The sequence below is a fragment of the Pelodiscus sinensis genome, chromosome 30, assembly GCF_049634645.1.
Source record: "Pelodiscus sinensis isolate JC-2024 chromosome 30, ASM4963464v1, whole genome shotgun sequence".
NCBI classification, from domain to species: Eukaryota; Metazoa; Chordata; order Testudines; family Trionychidae; genus Pelodiscus; species Pelodiscus sinensis.
Genome location: NC_134740.1, coordinates 14,351,765 through 14,372,152, shown reverse-complemented (window position 1 = coordinate 14,372,152; position 20,388 = coordinate 14,351,765). Strand labels below are relative to the sequence as shown.

At 60.6% G+C, this 20,388-nt stretch overlaps 3 protein-coding genes across 4 annotated transcripts; 2 read left to right on the top strand and 1 right to left on the bottom strand.

The window, feature by feature from the left end:
* Positions 1-352: 352 nt before the first annotated feature.
* LOC142821351 (ribonuclease-like) lies at positions 353-868 on the bottom strand. The gene has a single exon (XM_075912242.1). It carries the CDS (start codon positions 866-868, stop codon positions 362-364), a length of 507 nt encoding a protein of 168 aa, XP_075768357.1. The 3' UTR covers positions 353-361.
* On the top strand, positions 779-12,276 carry LOC142821350 (cathepsin G-like). Of its 2 annotated transcripts, none has more exons than XM_075912241.1 (5): positions 779-903; positions 10,099-10,255; positions 10,481-10,616; positions 11,452-11,712; positions 11,989-12,276. In XM_075912241.1, the coding sequence occupies exons 1-5, from the start codon at positions 867-869 to the stop codon at positions 12,136-12,138; spliced, it is 741 nt and encodes a 246-aa protein (XP_075768356.1). In that variant the 5' UTR covers positions 779-866; the 3' UTR covers positions 12,139-12,276. The 2 variants fall into 2 exon arrangements, with proteins under 2 accessions (XP_075768356.1, XP_075768355.1); XM_075912240.1 differs by lacking the exon at positions 779-903 and adding an exon at positions 4,976-5,174.
* A 2,350-nt stretch (positions 12,277-14,626) lies between these two features.
* Positions 14,627-20,043, top strand: SDR39U1 (short chain dehydrogenase/reductase family 39U member 1). The gene is given in 7 exon segments (XM_075912196.1): positions 14,627-14,710; positions 15,184-15,417; positions 15,806-15,888; positions 17,617-17,695; positions 17,698-17,740; positions 18,493-18,636; positions 19,505-20,043. Coding segments are annotated over 7 exon segments (1,083 nt in total). The 3' UTR covers positions 19,921-20,043.
* The last annotated feature ends 345 nt before the right edge of the window (positions 20,044-20,388 follow it).

The window sequence follows — 20,388 nt, the reverse complement described above, 5'->3', positions numbered from 1 at the left end:
CGGCAGAACTAACCATTCCTGCCTCGCCAATCTCTGGTGCCCAGGGTACAGGACAGATGCGCCTTCCATGCCCCCAGCTCCACCGTGCGCCCCCCCAAAACTCACAGCCCTCTCCCCTAAGTCACACACACCCGCCTCTCCTTACCCCCACCGCTCACCCCAGCCACTATTGGCCTTCATTTGGAAACAATTTGACCCCTGGAATAGAGCTGGGACATTCCCCTTTGTTTCCCAAAGCAAGTCACAAGGGGACACGGGAGAGAACTGCATGGGGGGCGCTGGGGGAGCGGGGTGCAGGGGTCTCTGTGCCCCGCTCCAGTTGCTGTGTGGGGCGCGGGGGCCCCCAGGCGGCGTGGCCCGGTCAGGGTTGGGATTGGCCAAGGGCTATCGGCTCCTCTTCAGTCTGGCATTCGAAGTGCACGGGCATCTCGTCTTTGCACGCCAGCAGGACCCTGGCTCTGATGTTCTCTCCCTCGTACTCGCAGGGCGGTTTGACACTGAGACACTCCCGGCGGCAGACGGTGAGGTCGAAGCTCTCCTTGCTGAGGAAGAGGTTGTCTACGACGTGCGTCCCTCCCCCGGGCTGGCAAACGGCCCGGACATCGTCTGCAGGGGCGAGGATGAAGGTGTTTGTCAATTTGCACTTTGCTCCCTTCGAGCCACATGGCTTTTTTGGTCTGTTAATGCGACGACCCTTCATCGTTTCGGTGCAGTAGTCGGGGTCAGCGGGGTCCCCACTGACACGCTCGTCAACGTGCTGTGTCAGGAACCACTTGTATCTGTCTGCAGTCTGGCACTTCCGCAAGCCACCGGCCAGCCGGACGAGGCGCAGCAGCGCGGCCCAGAGTCCTTGTGGGGCCTTGGCCATGTCGGTCGCTGGATCCACCTGCCGTGGGAGGGGAGGTAGATGGAGACCATGTCGGGTGGGGAGGTGGATGGAGACAGAGTGGGGTGGGGGGGAGGTGGATGGAGACAGCATGGGGCGGGGGGGGATGGAGACAGCGCGGAGTGGGGGGGAGGTGGATGGAGACAGAGTGGGGTGGGGGTGTTGCATAAATTGCTGGTTTCGTCCCCTTGGAGGCTAGTCTGATTTACCCCAAGAAGAGAGTCACACTTTCAGGCTGGGTCCAACTCAAGTTTATTGGTTGCAACCACGGTACAGCTAAGGAACTCAATGTTCAAATCAGAGCCGACCCCCAACATCTCATATGCAGGGGTTCTTATAGGGTTCACATCCTTCCTGGTTTAGGTGCCTTAACATGATAGGTTACTTCATTTTTGACATTTAGCATTCCTATAGGTCAGGTTAATTTTCCAAATGAGGTTAAATACAGTGCCTACTTGCTGACTTTGCAGTTACAGCTGTGTTACATTCATTCACTTTTGCTGAACAGTGGGCGAGCCATACTTCCCTTTTTCCTTTCCTGCTTGAGCCGGTCACAAGTTTAAAGGATGTGGAATCTATCCATATCTCCACTTAACAGAAGACTGGTTTCACTTCCCCTCGTCTCCTTATTATAAGTTATTACCTGTGACAGGCCTTGACCTTTGTCATGTCTTACTCCTATACAAATAGCAAATATATCTAAGCATTAGCAATGTATGTATATTGTACGTGCCCCTCATAGGGGAATCAATGGCTCCGAGGGATTTGACTTCCCTTTTACACATCAGGGGGGAGGTGGATGGAGACAGAGTGGGGTGGGGGGGAGGTGGATGGAGACAGCGCGGGGTGGGGGGAGGTGGATGGAGACAGAGTGGGGCGGGGGGAGGTGGATGGAGACAGAGTGGGGTGGGGGGGAGGTGGATGGAGACAGCGCAGGGTGGGGGGGAGGTGGATGGAGACAGAGTGGGGCGGGGGGAGGTGGATGGAGACAGAGTGGGGCGGGGGGGAGGTGGATGGAGACAGCGCAGGGTGGGGGGAGGTGGATGGAGACAGAGTGGGACGGGGGGAGGTGGATGGAGACAGCGCAGGGTGGGGGGGAGGTGAATGGAGACAGCGCAGGGTGGGGGGGAGGTGGATGGAGACAGCGCAGGGTGGGGGGAGGTGGATGGAGACAGAGTGGGGCGGGGGGAGGTGGATGGAGACAGAGTGGGGCGGGGGGGAGGTGGATGGAGACAGCGCAGGGTGGGGGGAGGTGGATGGAGACAGAGTGGGACGGGGGGAGGTGGATGGAGACAGCGCAGGGTGGGGGGGAGGTGAATGGAGACAGCGCAGGGTGGGGGGGAGGTGGATGGAGACAGCGCAGGGTGGGGGGAGGTGGATGGAGACAGAGTGGGGCGGGGGGAGGTGGATGGAGACAGAGTGGGGCGGGGGGGAGGTGGATGGAGACAGCGCAGGGTGGGGGGAGGTGGATGGAGACAGAGTGGGACGGGGGGAGGTGGATGGAGACAGCGCAGGGTGGGGGGAGGTGGATGGAGACAGAGTGGGACGGGGGGAGGTGGATGGAGACAGCGCAGGGTGGGGGGGAGGTGAATGGAGACAGCGCAGGGTGGGGGGGAGGTGGATGGAGACAGCGCAGGGTGGGGGGGAGGTGGATGGAGACAGCGCAGGGTGGGGGGGAGGTGGATGGAGACAGCGTGGGGTGGGGGGGAGATGGATGGAGACAGCGCAGGGTTGGGGGGAGATGGATGGAGACAGCGCGGGGTGGGGGGGAAGTGCTTCCCACTCCCATTTTCAGGTTCCACGGGGGCGCTCAAGTCCCAGGGGACACCCCAGGTTTAGGGCTCAGCGCTCCTTACGGGGGTACAATCTCCACCCTAAGACACAGACTGAACCCCAGAGCCCCAGGCCCCCTCCCAACCCCAGACACGTGGCCACTATCCAAGCTGGTCTCTAACCAGCAGTATGACCATTGTGGCCTGGCTCCCAGCCCCCCTGCTCTAACCACTGGCCCCCACTCCGCTGCCAGAGCAGAGAGAGAACCTTTCTCCAAGAGCCCAGCTCTAACCACTAGCCACAGCTACCCTCCCAGAGCTGGGGAGAGACCCCAGGAGTCCTGGCTCCCTGACTCTGGTACCTGCCGCAGGAGGTCTTTGACCCTGGTGTCCAGCCTGTGGGTGCCGGCCGGCTGGTGACTCTTGGGGGGGACGTGGCTCCGTGGGCGGCTCCGGTCCTGGCGGCTGGCGTTGGGGGCGCTGAGCGTGGCGGGGACGTGGCTGCAGGGGGAGGCGGGATGTGGTGCCGTGGGGGGCAGCAGAGCCCCCACTCCTGCCCCTCCCCCACCTACTCCCTCTCTCCCGCTCCCCCCTCCCCTCCCTGCCCATCCTCTGGTCACCCCCCACCCAGGGCAGTTTTCACACTGCGCCCCCTGACTCCTTCTCCACCAGTTAAAGGCCCTGCCTCCAGCTGTGTCCCTGGGGAAGGGGGCAGGGGCAGGGGCAGGGGCAGGGGCAGGGGCAGGGGCAGGGGTGGGGGTTTGGTTCCCAGCCACCAGCCAGAGCAGGGTCCCCTCTGCCCCCCAGCACAGAGCCCCAGGATGGCCGGGGAGCCTCCCTCAATCTCCCTGAGGGGCCATTCCAGTTCACGGGTGGGGGGGACCTTGGTCTGCCCCCCCCACGGGTGCACTAGCCACTAGACCGCACAGCCAGTCACACTCGCGGGGTCCCAGTGACTCGCCAGGATTTATACACAGCGGAGCAGCTTCAGCGGGAGAGACCGACCCTCCCCCATGGCTCTGGGGGTCAGGCGCCCGCGAGGGAGGGACGGGCCCAAGGGGGTACCAGCCCCTGCTCCCCACAAGTGGAGGGGAGGCGCTGAAATGGGTCTGACGCCTGCCAGGGATGCTCTCTAGTCCCCCCCCCCACTTGCTTCCATTTTGATGCAGAAGGGGAAAAATTTGCCCCCCCCCTTTTCCCTTCCCCTCCCGGTTCTCCCCCTTCCCCCCCCCCCCCCCCCCCCGCAGCGCCCCAGGGACCGGCACATACCCAGAGCCCGAGGTGGCGGCCGGTGGCTCAAACTCCTCCGGGATCAGGGGCCCAGCGGGTGCTCCAGGCCGGGTCTCCGCAACGGTCACTTGGGGCTGGGCTGCCCATCCCCCGCTGGTCTCCCCTGTGGGTCCCCCCGAGAGTGTGAGGCTGCGGGAATTGGGGGCCAGCAGAGAGCAGGGTCACCCCCCCCCCCGTGATTCCAGCTGCCCCCTTGGACCTCCCCACCCCAGGGTGCCCAGCGGGGTCCCGGCGAGCTGCTGGTGCCCTATCCGAGCCCCCTCCCCTTAGAAAGCCCCCCAGTCTGCCCAGCTGCCTGGCCTTGCCGGGGGGTTCAAAGGGCTCCCTCAGGGCTGGTGCCCCCAGACTCACCCTCAGGGGCGCCGGGGGCCAGGAGCAGAGCCAGGAGCAGCAGCAGCATCGTCAGTGTCCCTGGGGCAGCGGCGCGCTCCCCACACAGCCCTGGGTTTATACACCCCCTGGGGGGGGGGGGCAGGAAGCCTCAGGGTCACGTAGGCCCGGCCTGTGGGGAGCCGGTGGGGAGCCGGTGGGGAGCGGGGGCCCTGGGGTGTGAAGAGCGTCACCTCCTGCACCTGTGGCCAGGGCCCTGGGGGTGCAACCCCCCCAACACCGAAGGGAGAGGTGAGTCCCTGGGGCCAGGTCTCTGCAGCTGAGCCTGACTGGGGGGGGCAGAACAGTGGGGAGCTGCCCCCCCTCTTGAGCCGAGACCGGGGGGGGGGCTTGCATGGAGGAGGCTGTGCCCCCACAAACATGCATCTGGTCCCGGCTGCCACCGGACAACCCGCCCACCCCAGGATCCTGCGGCTGAGACCGTGTGTGAACCCGGCTGGCCCAGACCCACGACCAGGGAACCGGCCCAGCCCGTGAGCCGGGACGCGACCGGCCCGGGTGTGCGGGAACGGAGGAGCCAGCAGGGACCCGGAGGAGCTACCCGCCCGCGACTCATCCGCTCAGGGCGCTGCCGGGCCAGGGGTCGGAGCCGTGAGCGACGGGCGCCGACGGCGAGGAGGAGAGGTGAGGGGCCGGGCGGAGGAGGCTGAGAACGGCCGAGGGGCTGAGTTCCCAGGGCCAGGGGACGTGACATAGTGGGGCCCACAGCTCCCTGTGGCCTGAGGTTTCCTGGGAGGCGAGTCAGACGCACCTGAGCTGAGCTGAGCTGAGCATGCTGCTGCTGCTGCTGCTCCTGCTGCCGGCAGCCGCCCTCCTGCCCCTCTGGGCCCACGCTGGTGAGTGGGGGGGAGAGGAACAGGCCAGGGGTCCCCTGGGGGCTGGATTCACCCTGGCCCTGATGCACCTGGGGTAGCTGGGGGAGGGAGACACTTTATCTGGGGCCACCAGGAGATGTAAGAGTGGCCAGACCGGGTCAGACCGAAGGCCGGTCCAGCCCAGTGTCCTGTCGGCCGCAGTGGCCAGCGCCAGGTGCCCCAGAGGAAGGGAACAGAACAGGGAACCATCCAGTGACCCCTCCCCTGTCGCCCATTCCCAGCCCTGACAGAGAGACCAGGGACCCTCCCTGCCCAGCCGGGCTAACAGCCACTGATGGACATGACCTGGGCACATTTCTCTAGCACTTCTGCGAGAGTCCCGTCTTCACAATCCCCAGGGGAGAAGTGTCACAGGTCATCTATCTATCTATCTATCTATCTATCTATCTATCTATCTATCTATCTATCTATCTATCTATCTATCCCCACACCCCCCCTCTATCTATCTATCTATCTATCTATCTATCTATCTATCTATCCCCACACCCCCCTCTATCTATCTATCTATCTATCTATCTATCTATCTATCCCCACACACCCCCTGTATCTATCTATCTATCTATCTATCTATCTATCTATCTATCTATCTATCTATCTATCTATCCCCACACCCCCCATCCATCTATCTATCTATCTATCTATCTATCTATCTATCCCCACACACCCCCTCTATCTATCTATCTATCTATCTATCTATCTATCTATCCCCACACACCCCCTCTATCTATCTATCTATCTATCTATCTATCTATCTATCTATCTATCTATCTATCTATCCCCACACACACCCTGTATCTATCTATCTATCTATCTATCTATCTATCCCCATACACCCCCTCTATCTATCTATCTATCTATCTATCTATCTATCTATCTATCTATCTATCCCCACACACCCCCTCTATCTATCTATCTATCTATCTATCTATCTATCTATCTATCCCACACACCCCCTGTATCTATCTATCTATCTATCTATCTATCCCCACACACACCCTGTATCTATCTATCTATCTATCTATCTATCTATCTATCTATCTATCTATCTATCCCCACACCCCCCCTCTATCTATCTATCTATCTATCTATCTATCTATCTATCTATCTATCTATCTATCTATCTATCCCCACACACACCCTGTATCTATCTATCTATCTATCTATCTATCTATCTATCTATCTATCTATCTATCTATCTATCCCCACACACCTCCTCTATCTATCTATCTATCTATCTATCTATCTATCTATCTATCCCCACACACACCCTGTATCTATCTATCTATCTATCTATCTATCTATCTATCTATCTATCTATCCCCACACACACCCTGTATCTATCTATCTATCTATCTATCTATCTATCTATCTATCTATCTATCTATCCCCACACACACCCTTGTATCTATCTATCTATCTATCTATCTATCTATCTATCTATCTATCTATCTATCTATCTATCTATCCCCACACACCTCCTCTATCTATCTATCTATCTATCTATCTATCTATCTATCTATCTATCTATCCCCATACACCCCCTCTATCTATCTATCTATCTATCTATCTATCTATCTATCTATCTATCCCCACACACCCCCTCTATCTATCTATCTATCTATCTATCTATCTATCCCCACACACCCCCTGTATCTATCTATCTATCTATCTATCTATCCCCACACACACCCTGTATCTATCTATCTATCTATCTATCTATCTATCTATCTATCTATCTATCTATCTATCTATCTATCTATCTATCCCCACACCCCCCCTCTATCTATCTATCTATCTATCTATCTATCTATCTATCTATCTATCTATCTATCTATCTATCCCCACACACCTCCTCTATCTATCTATCTATCTATCTATCTATCTATCTATCTATCTATCTATCCCCACACACCCCCTCTATCTATCTATCTATCTATCTATCTATCCCCACACACCTCCTCTATCTATCTATCTATCTCACAATACAGTCCAGTGCCCCTGTTCTAAGGGTATGTCTACACTACCCCCCTAGTTCGAACTAGGGGGGTAATGTATGCATACCGAACTTGCTAATGAAGCCCAGGATTTGAATTTCCCGGGCTTCATTAGCATAAAGCTGGCGCCGCCATTTTTAAAAGCCGGCTAGTGCGAACCCCGAGCTGCGCGGCTACACGCGGCACGGGCCAGATAGTTCGAACTAGCTAGCTATTCCGAACTATCTGTACACCTCATTCCACACGGCACGGGGTTCGCACTAGCCGGCTTTTAAAAATGGCGGCGCCAGCTTTATGCTAATGAAGCCCGGGAAATTCAAATCCCAGGCTTCATTAGCACGTTCGGTATGCATACATTACCCCCCTAGTTCGAACTAGGGGGGTAGTGTAGACATACCCTAATAGACTTTGCACATGTGTGTTGAGGGATGAGGTATCCTCTGAGAACACGTCGTTTGCTGCTCATTACTGTCCTGGTTCACTATGGACAGCAACTGGACAAGTTGAGTTAGAAGTCGGGAGTGGCCCAGCCTGAGACCAGCGTGCGGCGGGTGGGGGGTTCTGATCCCATCCAAGCCCCGTGTGACACAGTGGGGGGCTGTCTGCTTTGTGACCCCACTTCCCTCTGCGCTGGGAGGGGAGATTCTCACCGACTCTCCCAAATGTGGATTGACCCAGACATCCAGGGAGAGACAAAGGGTCTGTCTACAATACAGCACTAATTCAAACTAAGCTAATTCGAATTAGCGCATCCAGACTTAAAAACTAGTTCGAATTAGCTTTTTTCTAATTCGAACTAGCATGTCCACACAGAGTGGACCCTGAACAGGACTTAAGGCTGGCCGGAAGCAGTGCCAGCAGGGCATCAGAGGAGGACTTAGAGCGTGGAGATGCTGTCTCAGGCTAGCCGAGGGCTGTGCTTAAAGGGACCCGACCCCCACCCCGGAAAGACAGTTCTCAGGGGTGCCCCGCTTGCAAAGCAGTCCTGGCTTGGAGTGCCCTGAGTGCCCACACTCGGCACATCACAGCACTCGGCCATCAGCCCGGCTGCACTTGCCGCAGGCTGCCATCTGGGGAGAGGGGGCAATTGGGAGGCTGCAGGAGAGCTTCCACCCCCAGAAGCCCGCAGAGCCAGCCCAGTCCTCCCCATCGGGGGCTCGTACCCCATTCCTCCCTCACCTCCTTCCACTGACCCCTCCCTAGCCCCCCTTCCTGATGTACAAAATACAGGACACGTGTGTTCAAAAATAGAAACTCTTTTATTGAACAGAACTCGGGGAGACTGGGAAAAGGAGGTGGGAGAGGGGAAGAGAGAGGCTGGGAGAGGGGAGGGCAACTAAAAAAATCAGGGGTTTGGAACAGGTCCCATATGAAGAGAGGCTAAAGAGACTGGGACTTCTCAGCTTAGAAAAGAGGAGACTGAGGGGGGACAGGATAGAGGTCTCTAAAAGCAGGAGTTGGGTGGAGACGGTGCATTCAGAAAAGTTCTTCATGAGTTCCCGTAATAGAAGGACTAGAGGACACCAAAGGAAAGGAATGGGTAGCAGGCTTCAAACGAGTAACAGAAAGTTCTTCTTCACAAAGCAAAGAGTCAACCTGTGGAACTTCTTGCTGCAGGAGGCTGTGAAGGCTAGAACTAGAACAGAGTTTAAAGGGACGTGAGATCAAGTCATGGAGGTTGGGTCCATGGAGTGCTATTAGCCAGGGGGTAGGAGTGTTGTCCCTGCCCAAAGTTTGTGGAAGGCTGGAGAGGGATGGCACGAGACAAATGGCTTGGTCACTGTCTTCGGTCCATCCCCTCCAGGGTCCCTAGGGTTGGCCGCTGTCGGCAGACAGGCTACTGGGCTAGATGGACCTTTGGTCTGACCCAGGACGGCCATTGTAAGCTCAGGGCTCAGGGTCGGGGGTCTCAGTGGACCACCTTGATTTTCATGCAAACCTGCTCCTGGGTGGCCAGGCTGGCAGCTCTCCTGCCCTAGACGGCCACTTTCCTGTGCCTAGTGCGGAGATCGTGGACGTTGGAGGCCTCCCCCCAAACCTGGATGAGGTCCACGATGTCCGCACTAGACCAGGTGGGCGACCGCCTCTTGTGGCCCCTGGCAGGCTCCTGGGAGCCGCCAGCCTGGTCCCGGGAAGAGGCGGAGGGCTGGGTGGCAGTGGGTGGCTGGCTCGAGTCGTGCCAGGTGCAGGGTCTGCTGGCTGGGTGCTGGCAGGCTTGCACCTGGCACAGGCACCGTAGCCAGCCCGTGCCCCTTTAAGGAGTCCGGGGCCGGGAGGGGGGCAGACGAGTTTCCCCGGTGGTGCCCAGAGTGGCCACCAGGGAAACCTGGGGAGGGCTAGCCTCCCACTAGTTGGAATTAAGTGGCTACACAGCCCTTAATTCGAACTAGTTAATTGGAACAAGGCTTAGTCCTCGTGGGATGAGGTTTACCTAGTTCCAATTAAGCGCTCTGCTAGTTCGAATTAAGTTCCAACTAGCGGTTTGCCTGTTTAGTGCCTAGCAAAGTTAATTTGAACTAACGGCTGTTAATTCGAATTAACTTTGTAGTGTAGACAGACCCAAAGGGAGGAGGGTGCAGACCTGCACTGGGCAGGGCTAGAAAAGAGGTTTTTAGTTTCTGTCTCGTATCATGGAGGAAGCAGCCTGAGCAAGGGGCTGGGATTTAGGGGCCCAGACTCCCCCATCTCAAGGGGGCTGAGGCATCCTAGGCCGGCCCTGTGACCAGGTTACATCTGTGCTGTGCTGTATCCTGGAGAGGCAATAAACCCCCTCTGTTCTACTGGCTGGGGGCGTCTGTTCCTGCCACTATGAGGTGCAGGAGACGGGGATCCCCGATGCACCGTCACACCCCCACCCCACTGGCTCTGGATGAGCGGGGTTGTTTTTGCAGGGCGGATCATTGGGGGGCGGGCGTCCCGGCCGCACTCCCGGCCCTACATGGCCTACGTGGAGGTGTGGAAGGACCAGGCGGTCACCGGCCGGTGCGGAGGGCTGCTGGTGAGGAAGGACTTTGTGCTGACGGCGGCTCACTGCGGCTGCATCGCATGGTAAGTGGGGCGAGGGAGCGAAGCCCAGGCTGGGGGCGGTGCCCCCCAAGGCCTGAAATCTCAGCTCCCCGCTTGCTGGGAGGATAGGCCGGGTCCCAGGAGTCCTGGACAGCAGTGCAGGCAGCCTTGTCCCTGGGGGGCCTTGCAGCTCAGAGCTGCCCAGCTGGGAGAGACCCCGATGGGGGTCCCCACCGGCTCCATGTCATTCTCTTCCCCATTGACCAGCAACATCAGAGTCACCCTGGGGGCCCACGACCTCAGCGCGGCGGAGGACTCCCAGCAGCGCCTGTGGGTGCAGCGCACCATCCCCCACCCCGAATTCACTCCGGAGCCCCTCACCCACGACCTGCTGCTCCTGCAGGTACCAGCAGATCCCCCGGGGCGAGGGGGGGGGCTCGATGCAGACGGGGGCCACATCTGGAGTCTTGTGTCCAGTTCTGGGCCCCACACGTCAGGACAGATGTGGAGAAACTGGAGAGGGTCCAGAGAGTGATGACGGGTCTGGAGAACAGGAGCTAGGGGGGAAGGCTGGAGAATTTGGCTTCTTTAGAAAGGAGCAGACTGGGAGGGGACATGAAGCCGTTTTCAGGTATCTGAAAGGGTGTCATAGCAAGGAGGGGGGGGAATTGTTCCCCTTGGCCGCTGAGGACAGGACAAGGAGCAATGGGCTTGAACTGCAGCAAGGGAAGTTGAGGTTGGACATTAGGGAAAACTTCCTGCCTGTCTGGGTGGTGAAACACTGGAATAAATTGCCCAGGGAGGTTGTGGAATCCCCGTCTCTGGAGACATTGAAGAGCAGGTTGGACACACGCCTGGTCTCTAGACCATGGGTTCCCAAACTGGGGGGCGTACCCCCCGGGGGGCATGAAGAAATTACGGGGCGGGGGTGCGAGGTGACCCAGCCCCTCACCCCCGCCCCCTGCATCAACCACCTCTGCGTAAGTCCGGCTGCTATTTTTGTTTTTTGGCCCAGTTCAGTTCCTATTTGTTTTCTTTGCTCAACCAGTTTTGCTTCTATTGGAGGGGGGGAGGGGGGGCGTGACGGTTTCTCAAAACTCGGCGTGATGCTGAAACGTTTGGGAACGACTGGTCTGTGGTGCTTGGCCCTGCCGGGAGGACCGGGGACGGGACGGGACGATCTCGTGAGGGCCCTGAGGGTTCTCGTGCCCTGTGCGATCGGGCTCTCCCCGTTGCAGCTGGAGCAGCCGGTGGTGGTGACCGAGGAGGTGAAGCCGCTGGCCTTGCCCTCGGTGCGCTCTGCCGTCAGGCCGGGGCAGACGTGCCTGGTGGCCGGCTGGGGACTCAGGAGCCCAGCTGCCCTCGTGGCCCCGAACACGCTGCACGAGGTGGAGGTGGAGGTGCAGGATAACGACACGTGCACCATGTACTGCGCCGGCTACAGGGAGGACAGCATGCTGTGTGCGGGGAGCCCCTTCCAGCGGGGGTCGGCTTTCCGGGTACATACCATCTGTCCAGCCCACTCCCCCCCCTCGAGTTCCCTAGAGAGGACCAGCCCCCTGCCCCCTTCCCACTCCCTGAGCCAGCCAGACCCTGCCCTGGGGCTGGAGGGGAGCTTCCCTCCCATAGACAGGCCAGGCCCCTGCCCCATTGCACTTTCTAGCCCCTCTCAGCCTTGTGTTCCTCTTCTGCATTACGGCAAGTTTTGCTGCGGGGGCGGGGGTGGGGCACTGATTGCGCCTCTAAGGTGTCTCGTTTCTCTCTTGCCTTTGAAGGGGGATTCTGGGGGCCCCCTGGTGTGCAACCGGGTCCCCCAGGGCCTCGTCTCCTATGGGAATATCAACGGCTCCCCGCCGGCGGTGTACACGCGGATCGCTAAATTCGTCCCCTGGATTAGGCGAGAGATGCGCCTGCTCCGGCCGTGAGAGAGGCCCACGGACCTCACGCCTTCCTTGGGGTTCTCTGCTGCCGCCCATCACTGTGGCGTCTGGGCGCTTTTTACATAAGAGGCATCATGTAATTCATCGATTTCAAAGTTGTAACCTGCGGGAGGCCTGTCTCCGATTCCTGTGCGTGCAGCATTCTCGCCTGTGCAGCTAGAAATCAGAGGTGTGACTCTGGTTTTCACTCTGAACGTGCTAACGAGGCCTTCAGGGGTAATTGAAGATCTTCATGACTCAGTGATCAAACCAACCACCTGTGACTAGGCTCCTCTGTCTGTAAACCCAGACTGTGGCTGGTCCGCGAAAGGCATGTGACCAGGCCACAAGAGGAGAGTCAGCTAAGATACTTGCAGCAAAATCTAACTGTGAACAAGGGGAGAGATCTGGCCCCGGCTAGGCGGCGGTTTGACTTAGAATCATAGAATCATAGAATAATAGGACTGGAAGGGACCTCGAGAGGTCATCGAGTCCAGCCCCCCGCCCTCAAGGCAGGATCAAGCTCCGTCTACACCATCCCTGACAGATGTCTATCTAACCTGTTCTTAAATATCTCCAGAGAGGGAGATTCCACCACCTCCCTTGGCAATTTATTCCAATATTTGACCACCCTGACAGTTAGGAATTTTTTCCTAATGTCCAATCTAAACCTCCCCTGCTGCACTTTAAGCCCATTACTCCTTGTCCTGTCCTCAGAAACCAAGAGGAACAAATTTTCGCCTTCCTCCTTGTGACACCCTTTTAGATATTTGAAAACCGCTATCATGTCCCCCCTTAATCTTCTTTTTTCCAAACTAAACAAGCCCAGTTCATGAAGCCTGGCTTCATAGGTCATGTTCTCTAAACCTTTATGAAACATGACTTATGAAAGTGATGTTTAGAACAACGACGCAGGGACGAACGTGCTTGTGGCGAGTTTCTTAGTGGATTAGTGTGAGCGCTGCAGACGAGCTTTGTGTATTTTCACTTGTACTCAGACTCACTTTGGCCTGTCCGTTTTCACTTGCAACCGCTTAAATCCCACTGCTTGTACTTAACAAAACCAATGTTGTGTATTTTCTATGTTACTGAGGGGGACAACCACCGTGCATATCTCTCTTCCACCGAGGAACAGGGAGAACTTAGAAGCTTTGCGCCCAAGGCCGGGGTACCACAGCAAGGCCAGAGAAGCACTAAACCAGAATGAAGCGGGGGCAGGGGAGGGGGGCGGTTCATTGCATTTCTTCTGCGAAGGTTGGTTGGTTGGTTGATCCCAAATCTCTGGTGAGTTGTTTCTAAAGGATCCTGCTCCTGGAGTCACATGTATTAGTAAAATACAAATGAAAATCGTTTCTAGCCCTAGGTATGTGGGCTCAGAAGGAAAAAAAACCCTAAGGACTAGGAAAAAGAATCCCTCATTTATTTATGGGACCCACATCTCCCCAAACAGACCGCTGCATCCACCCACTCTCCCCAAACACCCCCCAAAATACACCCCTCCCTCCCCAAACAGAGCCCCGCATCCACCCACCCCTCCCCAAACACCCCCCAAAATACACCCCTCCCTCCCCAAACAGAGCCCCGCATCCACCCACCCCTCCCCAAACACCCCCCAAAATACACCCCTCCCTCCCCAAACAGAGCCCTGCATCCACCCACCCCTCCCCAAACACCCCCCAAAATACACCCCTCCCTCCCCAAACAGAGCCCCGCATCCACCCACCCCTCCCCAAACACCCCCCAAAATACACCCCTCCCTCCCCAAACACCCCCAAAATACACCCCTCCCTCCCCAAACAGAGCCCTGCATCCACCCACCCCTCCCCAAACACCCCCCAAAATACACCCCTCCCTCCCCAAACACCCCCAAAATACACCCCTCCCTCCCCAAACAGAGCCCTGCATCCACCCACCCCTCCCCAAACACCCCCAAAAATACACCCCCTCCCTCCCCAAACACCCCCCTAAAATACTCCCCCTCCCTCCCCAAACAGAGCCCCGCATCCACCCACCCCTCCCCAAACAACCCCCTAAAATACACCCCTCCCTCCCCCAAACAGAGCCCTGCATCCACCCACCCCTCCCCCAAACACCCCCCAAAATACACCCCTCCCTCCCCAAACAGAGCCCTGCATCCACCCACCCCTCCCCAAAACACCCCCCAAAATACACCCCTCCCTCCCCAAACAGAGCCTGCATCCACCCACCCCTCCCCAAACACCCCCCAAAATACACCCTCCCTCCCCAAATGCACCCCTCCCTCCAGGCGGCTAAGCCCCGCCCCGGTCTCCATCTGCAGCCCCCGCCCCATTCCCTGACCTCCAGATCCCCCCTCCCTCCGTCTTTGCCCCGCCCCCCTGTACGGCCCCTGGGCGGAGCCTGGCCGCTGGGCGCGAAGGGGTTAACCCGGCGGTGTGTGGAACGGGGCGCGGTCCCTTTAAATCCAGCCGCGCTCCTCCCTTCACCCCTCCCTCCCCGCTCCAGACAGCTGCGCATGCGTGTCCGCGCCTGGGCAGCCGCCGGCCGGGGTCTCCGCACGCGCATGCGCGCCCAGCCCGGCCATGCGGGGTGCTGGTGGGTGAGTGCGGGGCGGGGGCCAGCAATCGCGGGGGGCGCTAATTGCAGCGCTACTGCGCCTGCGCGGCCCCCCAGCGCCTCGGCCGGGCCGTGCATCGGGGCTGGGGGCTGAGCCCCCCCGGGCGGGGCGATGCCCCCCCACAAGTTTTTCCACCCACGTGCGGAATGAATTTTGCTCTGTGCACTGAGAGGTGTGGGGCTGTGCACCACCCGGATCGCCCTGGCAGGCTGGGGGGCTGGAGTGAGGGGCACCGGCAGGGCTGGGGGGCAGGGGCTATGGGGTGGGATTGGGGGGCACTGGCATGGCTGGGGGGCAGGGGCTATGGGGTGGGATTGGGGGGCACTGGCAGGGCTGGGGGGCAGGAGTGATGGGGCACCGGCAGGGCTGTGGGCAGGGGCTATGGGGTGGGATTGGGGGGCACCGGCAGGGGCTGGGGGGCAGGAGTGAGGGGCACCGGCAGGGCTGGGGGGCAGGGGCTGTGGGGTGGGATTGGGGGGCACCGGCAGGAGCTGGGGGGCAGGAGTGAGGGGCACTGGCAGGGCTGGGGGGCAGGGCTGGGCTGTGGGTGGAGAAAGCTCCTGCAAGTGTCTCTAACCCAGGGGGCGGGGACCGGCTTTGTGGGCGGAGCCTTGACCCAGCTGCTGCGGAGCCGGGGGCACGAGGTGACCCATGTCTCCCGCCGGCCGGGGCCCGACCGCATCACCTGGGTAGGTGCTCGGGGGTGGGGGGCTCCAGGGGTGTGGGGTGCATGGGGCAGCCCAGGGGCGGGGGGTCCAGTCGCTCATGGGCCGGTTCCCTCCCTGTCCCGGGGGTCAGTGCGCGGCTCCAGCCCCTCCTCCCCCGCCCCTCGTGCTGGGTGCAATCCGCCCCCCACCCGCATGCTCCAGGGCTCGAACCGCAGGGTCAGCAGGCACTGACGTATTGCCCTAGGCGAGGGGGCTGGAGGGGAGAAGGAGACGGGGGGCTGGCCGGGGGAGGGGAGAAGGAGATGGGGGGGCCGGCCAGGGGGTGGGGGGAGGAGACGGGGGGCTGGCCAGGGGGCGAGCGGGGAAAACTGAGCGGCGCGGGGAACCGTTGCTCTCTCCGTCTCCCCAGGACGAGCTGTCCCGCTCCGGCCTGCCCCCTTGCGACGCTGTGGTGAACCTGGCCGGGGAGAACGTCCTCAACCCCCTTCGCAGGTGCGCCTGGGGCTTTGGAGGGGGAAGGGATCCCTGCGACGGGCCGGGTTCTGGGCACCGCCGGGGGCGTCCGCTCCAGGCGAATGGCTCAAACCCAGGGCTCCGTACAGCCCCGGACTGGAGACCTTCCCCACAGCCCACACGCCAGTCGCACCGACCGCTCCAGCCAATCTGGCCGGCCAGAAGCCTCCTGAGCAAAACCCCTCGGGCACCCCAGCTCCCCCTAACCCAATCCGCCCCGGACCCCACACAGGTGAGGGGCTGTAGAACCTGATCCCACCTACCCCCCAGCGGGTCCTCTCGGTCCCAAAGAACCAGCCACGGATCCCCGGTCGTTCACACTCTGGATCTTACCCACAAATCACGCTGGGCCAGTCCTTTAGCATCTACCATCTAAGGGTTTATTACTAAAAGAAAGAAAAGGTGGAGAGGAAAGTTGTTAAGGAGAATAGTGACATGCACCGAATCCCCCAGTTCTCGACTCAGGCTCTAGCAGGGATGTTCCAAGCTGCCGGCTTAGCCGTCTCTGGTGCCCCTCCTACGTCAGGACGGGTCGGCCACCCTGCCTGGCTCTGTCCCTCGCGCGGCTGCCTCTGGGATCCGGAGCAGAAGGCAAGATGGAGTCACCTCCTGGCCGTATAGACCTCTCCTGGCGTGCTCCTGGCCAGAGCAGGGCGCATGGTGGAGCCCTCTCTCCGGTTCACGTGCCGGCAGCATTCTGCCCTGGCTGGTTTGCAGGTTTCCAGACGCATCCCTCAGGTGTGAACTGGGCACCCTGAGAGCCAGTGTCCCTGGAGCCTCGCTAATTAGCGCAGTCAAATTGCACAATTGGTCTTTACAACAGGCCGTCCAGGCCAGTATCCAGCACAGAGTCCGTATTCATCACTCCACACGCAGACCGCACATGCGCACACGAGTAGCACACGCAGAATCAGATAGGACAGAAGCTTTCATTTGACACCCCCACATGACCCCCTTTGTACAGACTTGGGGCAAACACCCCCTACCTTTGGGTGCAGCAGTGACCTGCCTGATCCCCCTAAAATCCAGTGATGTGACACAGCCCTTCAGGAAAGTGCAGATGGGGAGTGACTTGGTCTCTCCTGTTCTCCTGTAATACAGTGGGGAGGGGCAGGATGTGTGTGTGGGGGGGTGCGTCCTGCAAATTGAGGGCATATTGGCGGGGGTTGAAACATAAATATCACTCAGAACCTTTCTTGTCTGGGGTCGTGTTTCCCGGGGGAAGGATGAGGAGAGTGCACTGGGGGGGGGGGCATAAATGGCATTGCCCAACTGTCCGGCCTCTTGTTTCACTGATGCTAGCGCCCTGTTGCACCTGGACACCCATGTGGGGTCATCCGCACCCTCCAGGCACCCCACGGCCAGCCACAAACGTACCCTGGTGCGGGGACACTTTGCCCCACCTGCTTCTGGGGAGTCTGTGGGGGGTGAGCATCCTGCCTCCCATAGCTGGGGGGGGTGATTTATCACACTCCCACCCCCCCCGACAGCCTGGGGGAGGGCAGGGTAACTCTCCTTTGGGAGCTGCAGAGGGGCCTTGGTCAGTGTGAAACTTCCGCTAGGAACCTTTCTCCTCCCGGGCCGCTGTTTCAGGGGGAAGGTTTAGGGGGTTGCACTAAATAGGGTATAAATAGTGTTGGCTGGGCTGGATTGGCAGAGGAGACTGGGGGGCGGTCCGGACGTGATCCTTTGTGCTCCCTCCCGCAGGTGGAATGACGCCTTCCGCGGGGTTGTGGTCGCCAGCCGGGTGGAGACCACCAAGGCCTTAGCCAAGGCCATTTCCCGGGGGCCGAGCGGCCGCCCCGCGCCTGGGTCCTCGTCACTGGCGTAGGTATTTATTGCACATGGCCACGTCACAGCTTGCACCAGCCCCACCCGTGGTATCCCTCCGCCAGGTGGACATCGTCCTTGGGCGGAGTCGCCTGTTGCGACTAAGGAAAAAATAGGCCTAACCTCGCATAAAAGCATAGTGTCCTTCCGCCACCGAGAGAAAATAGTCCCCCGCTCATGCCCCGCCCTTGACAGCATCCTCTGACACTGGTGTGCTTCCACCACGGAGGGAAAATAGTCCCCATTCGCGAGAGGCCCGATCGCAGCAGTTTGTGGAACAAGTGTGCTTCCGCCGTTGTATAGAGAGGGGAAGAATTAGCCGTGGGTGGAGCACACACTTACAAAAAGTGTCCTTCCGCCACTGAGCAGATAGCCCTCCGCCCCCCAGGGACAATGCGCAGCCCTTATGGGGTTCTTCCGCCACTAGTGAGCAGGGACCTGGGGCGCAGCGCGGTGTCCCGTAATACGATCCTTCCGCTACGGAGAAGGAAAATATAGTCCCACCTCCTGACGCTCCAGGCCAAAGCTCTGGTAACACTGATGTTCTTCCGCCATTGGGAGGAGATGGGGGGGGGGGGGGGGAGAAAGTAGTCCCAGGCCAATCGCTTGTGAAACTGTAGCCTTCCGCCGTCAGAGCGGGAGGGAAAATAGTCCGTCCCCCCACCTCAGGGCGTGGGGGCGGTGGTGGAGGGGATGTCAGTGAGGGGCTGGGGACACTGGCGGGCACTACAGCCCCTGCCCGCTGCCCGGCAGGGTATTACCCCCCCAGCCTCACGGCCGAGTACACCGAGGAGAGTCCCGGCGGCGACTTCGACTTCTTCTCGCGCCTGGTGAGCGCCTGGGAGGCGGCGGCCAAGGTCCCCGGGGAGGGCACCCGGCAGGCGGTGGTGAGATCCGGTGCGTCTGGGGGGAGGGGCAGTGGGGCTGGTTCTGAAGGGGGGGCGGAAGAGGGCTCTGGGAGTAGGGAATGAGGTTGGGGGGGCTGGTTCTGGGGGGGAGGGGACGCTGGCTCCGTGGGGGGAGGGAATGGGGGGGCTGGCTCCGTGGGGGGAGGGAATGGGGACGCTGGCTGGTTGTGGGGGGGAGGGGACGCTGGCTCCGTGGGGGGAGGGAATGGGGGGGCTGACTGGTTGTGGGGGGGAGGGAATGGGGGGGCTGGCTGGTTCTGGAAGGGAGGGGACGCTGGCTCTGTGGGGGGAGGGAATGGGGGGGCTGGCTGGTTGTGGGGGGGAGGGGGGGCTGGCTCCGAGGGGGGGAGGGAATGGGGGGGCTGGCTGGTTGTGGGGGGGAGGGGACGCTGGCTCCGAGGGGGGGGAGGGAATGGGGGGGCTGGCTGGTTCTGGGGGGGAGGCGACGCTGGCTCCGAGGGGGGGGAGGGAATGGGGGGGCTGGCTGGTTGTGGGGGGGAGGCGACGCTGGCTCCGAGGGGGGGAGGGAATGGGGGGGCTGGCTGGTTGTGGGGGGGAGGCGACGCTGGCTCCGAGGGGGGGGAGGGAATGGGGGGGCTGGCTGGTTCTGGGGGGGAGGCGACGCTGGCTCCGAGGGGGGGGAGGGAATGGGGGGGCTGGCTGGTTGTGGGGGGGAGGGGACGCTGGCTCCGAGGGGGGGAGGGAATGGGGGGGCTGGCTGGTTCTGGGGGGGAGGCGACGCTGGCTCCGAGGGGGGGGAGGGAATGTGGGGCTGGCTGGTTCTGGGGGGGAGGGGACGGGGCTCAGGAGGTTGCTGGGGGCTGGCTCCGGGGTCTCTGACTCTGCTCTCCCCACAGGTGTGGTGCTGGGCCGGGGCGGAGGCGCCGTGGCCCAGATGCTCTGGCCCTTCCGCCTGGGGCTGGGGGGCCCGGTGGGCTCGGGCCAGCAGCCCTTCCCCTGGGTCCATGCCCGGGACGCGGCCGGCATCGTGTGCCACGCCCTGGAGACGGAGGGCGTGCGCGGGGTCCTCAACGGGGTGTCCCCGGCCTCGCCCGGCACCTCCAACGCCGACTTTGCCCGGGCCTTGGGCGCGGCCCTGGGGCGCCCGGCCCGCCTGCCCTTGCCCACCTGGGCCGTGCAAGCCGTCTTCGGGCCCGAGCGGGCCGTCATGCTGCTGGAGGGCCAGCGGGTGGCGCCGCGGCGCACCCTGGAGAGCGGCTATCGCTTTGTCTTCCCCGACCTGCCTCCCGCCCTGCGGGACGTCGTCGGCTGAGGCCTGGGGGGGCAGGGTGCTCCCCAGGGCGTGTAACACCTGGCGCACGAGTGCTCGTGCGGGGATCACTACTGCTCAAGTCACGACTGTTACTGAAATCATTACACAGCTCCTTGCTCCGGCTGCATTCGCCTTTTGTGTCACCGCGGCAACAACCCGAACCCCAGGGAGGGCCGAGACCCCGGGAGTCATCGAGGCCGGCCCCCTGCCCAAAACAGGACCCACCCCAACTCGGCCACCCCAGCCAGGGCTTGGTCCAGCCGGGACTGTCGCCACCGTGAGAGCTAGCCAGCAGCCTGGGGACTAAGGGGTTACCTGTGTCTAGCCTTTTGGGGGACTCCTGCGGGACCCCCACTTCTGCATTCATGTGCCAGAGTGGGGATTTAGCCTTGCCAGGGACTGAAACACCCCTAGGGATGGAGATTCCCCCCCCCCCCCCCCCCCCGGGAACCCAGCCCAGCGCTTCCC

Excerpts from the sequence above, each read along its gene's own strand:
- LOC142821351 (XM_075912242.1), bottom strand. The coding sequence starts at position 868 with ATGGCCAAGGCCCCACAAGGACTCTGGGCCGCGCTGCTGCGCCTCGTC.
- LOC142821350 (XM_075912240.1), top strand. The coding sequence starts at position 5,111 with ATGCTGCTGCTGCTGCTGCTCCTGCTGCCGGCAGCCGCCCTCCTGCCC. Across the intron at positions 5,175-10,098 it reads GCCCCTCTGGGCCCACGCTG|GGCGGATCATTGGGGGGCGG; the intron begins GTGAGTGGGGGG and ends TTGTTTTTGCAG. Across the intron at positions 10,256-10,480 it reads CACTGCGGCTGCATCGCATG|CAACATCAGAGTCACCCTGG; the intron begins GTAAGTGGGGCG and ends CCCATTGACCAG.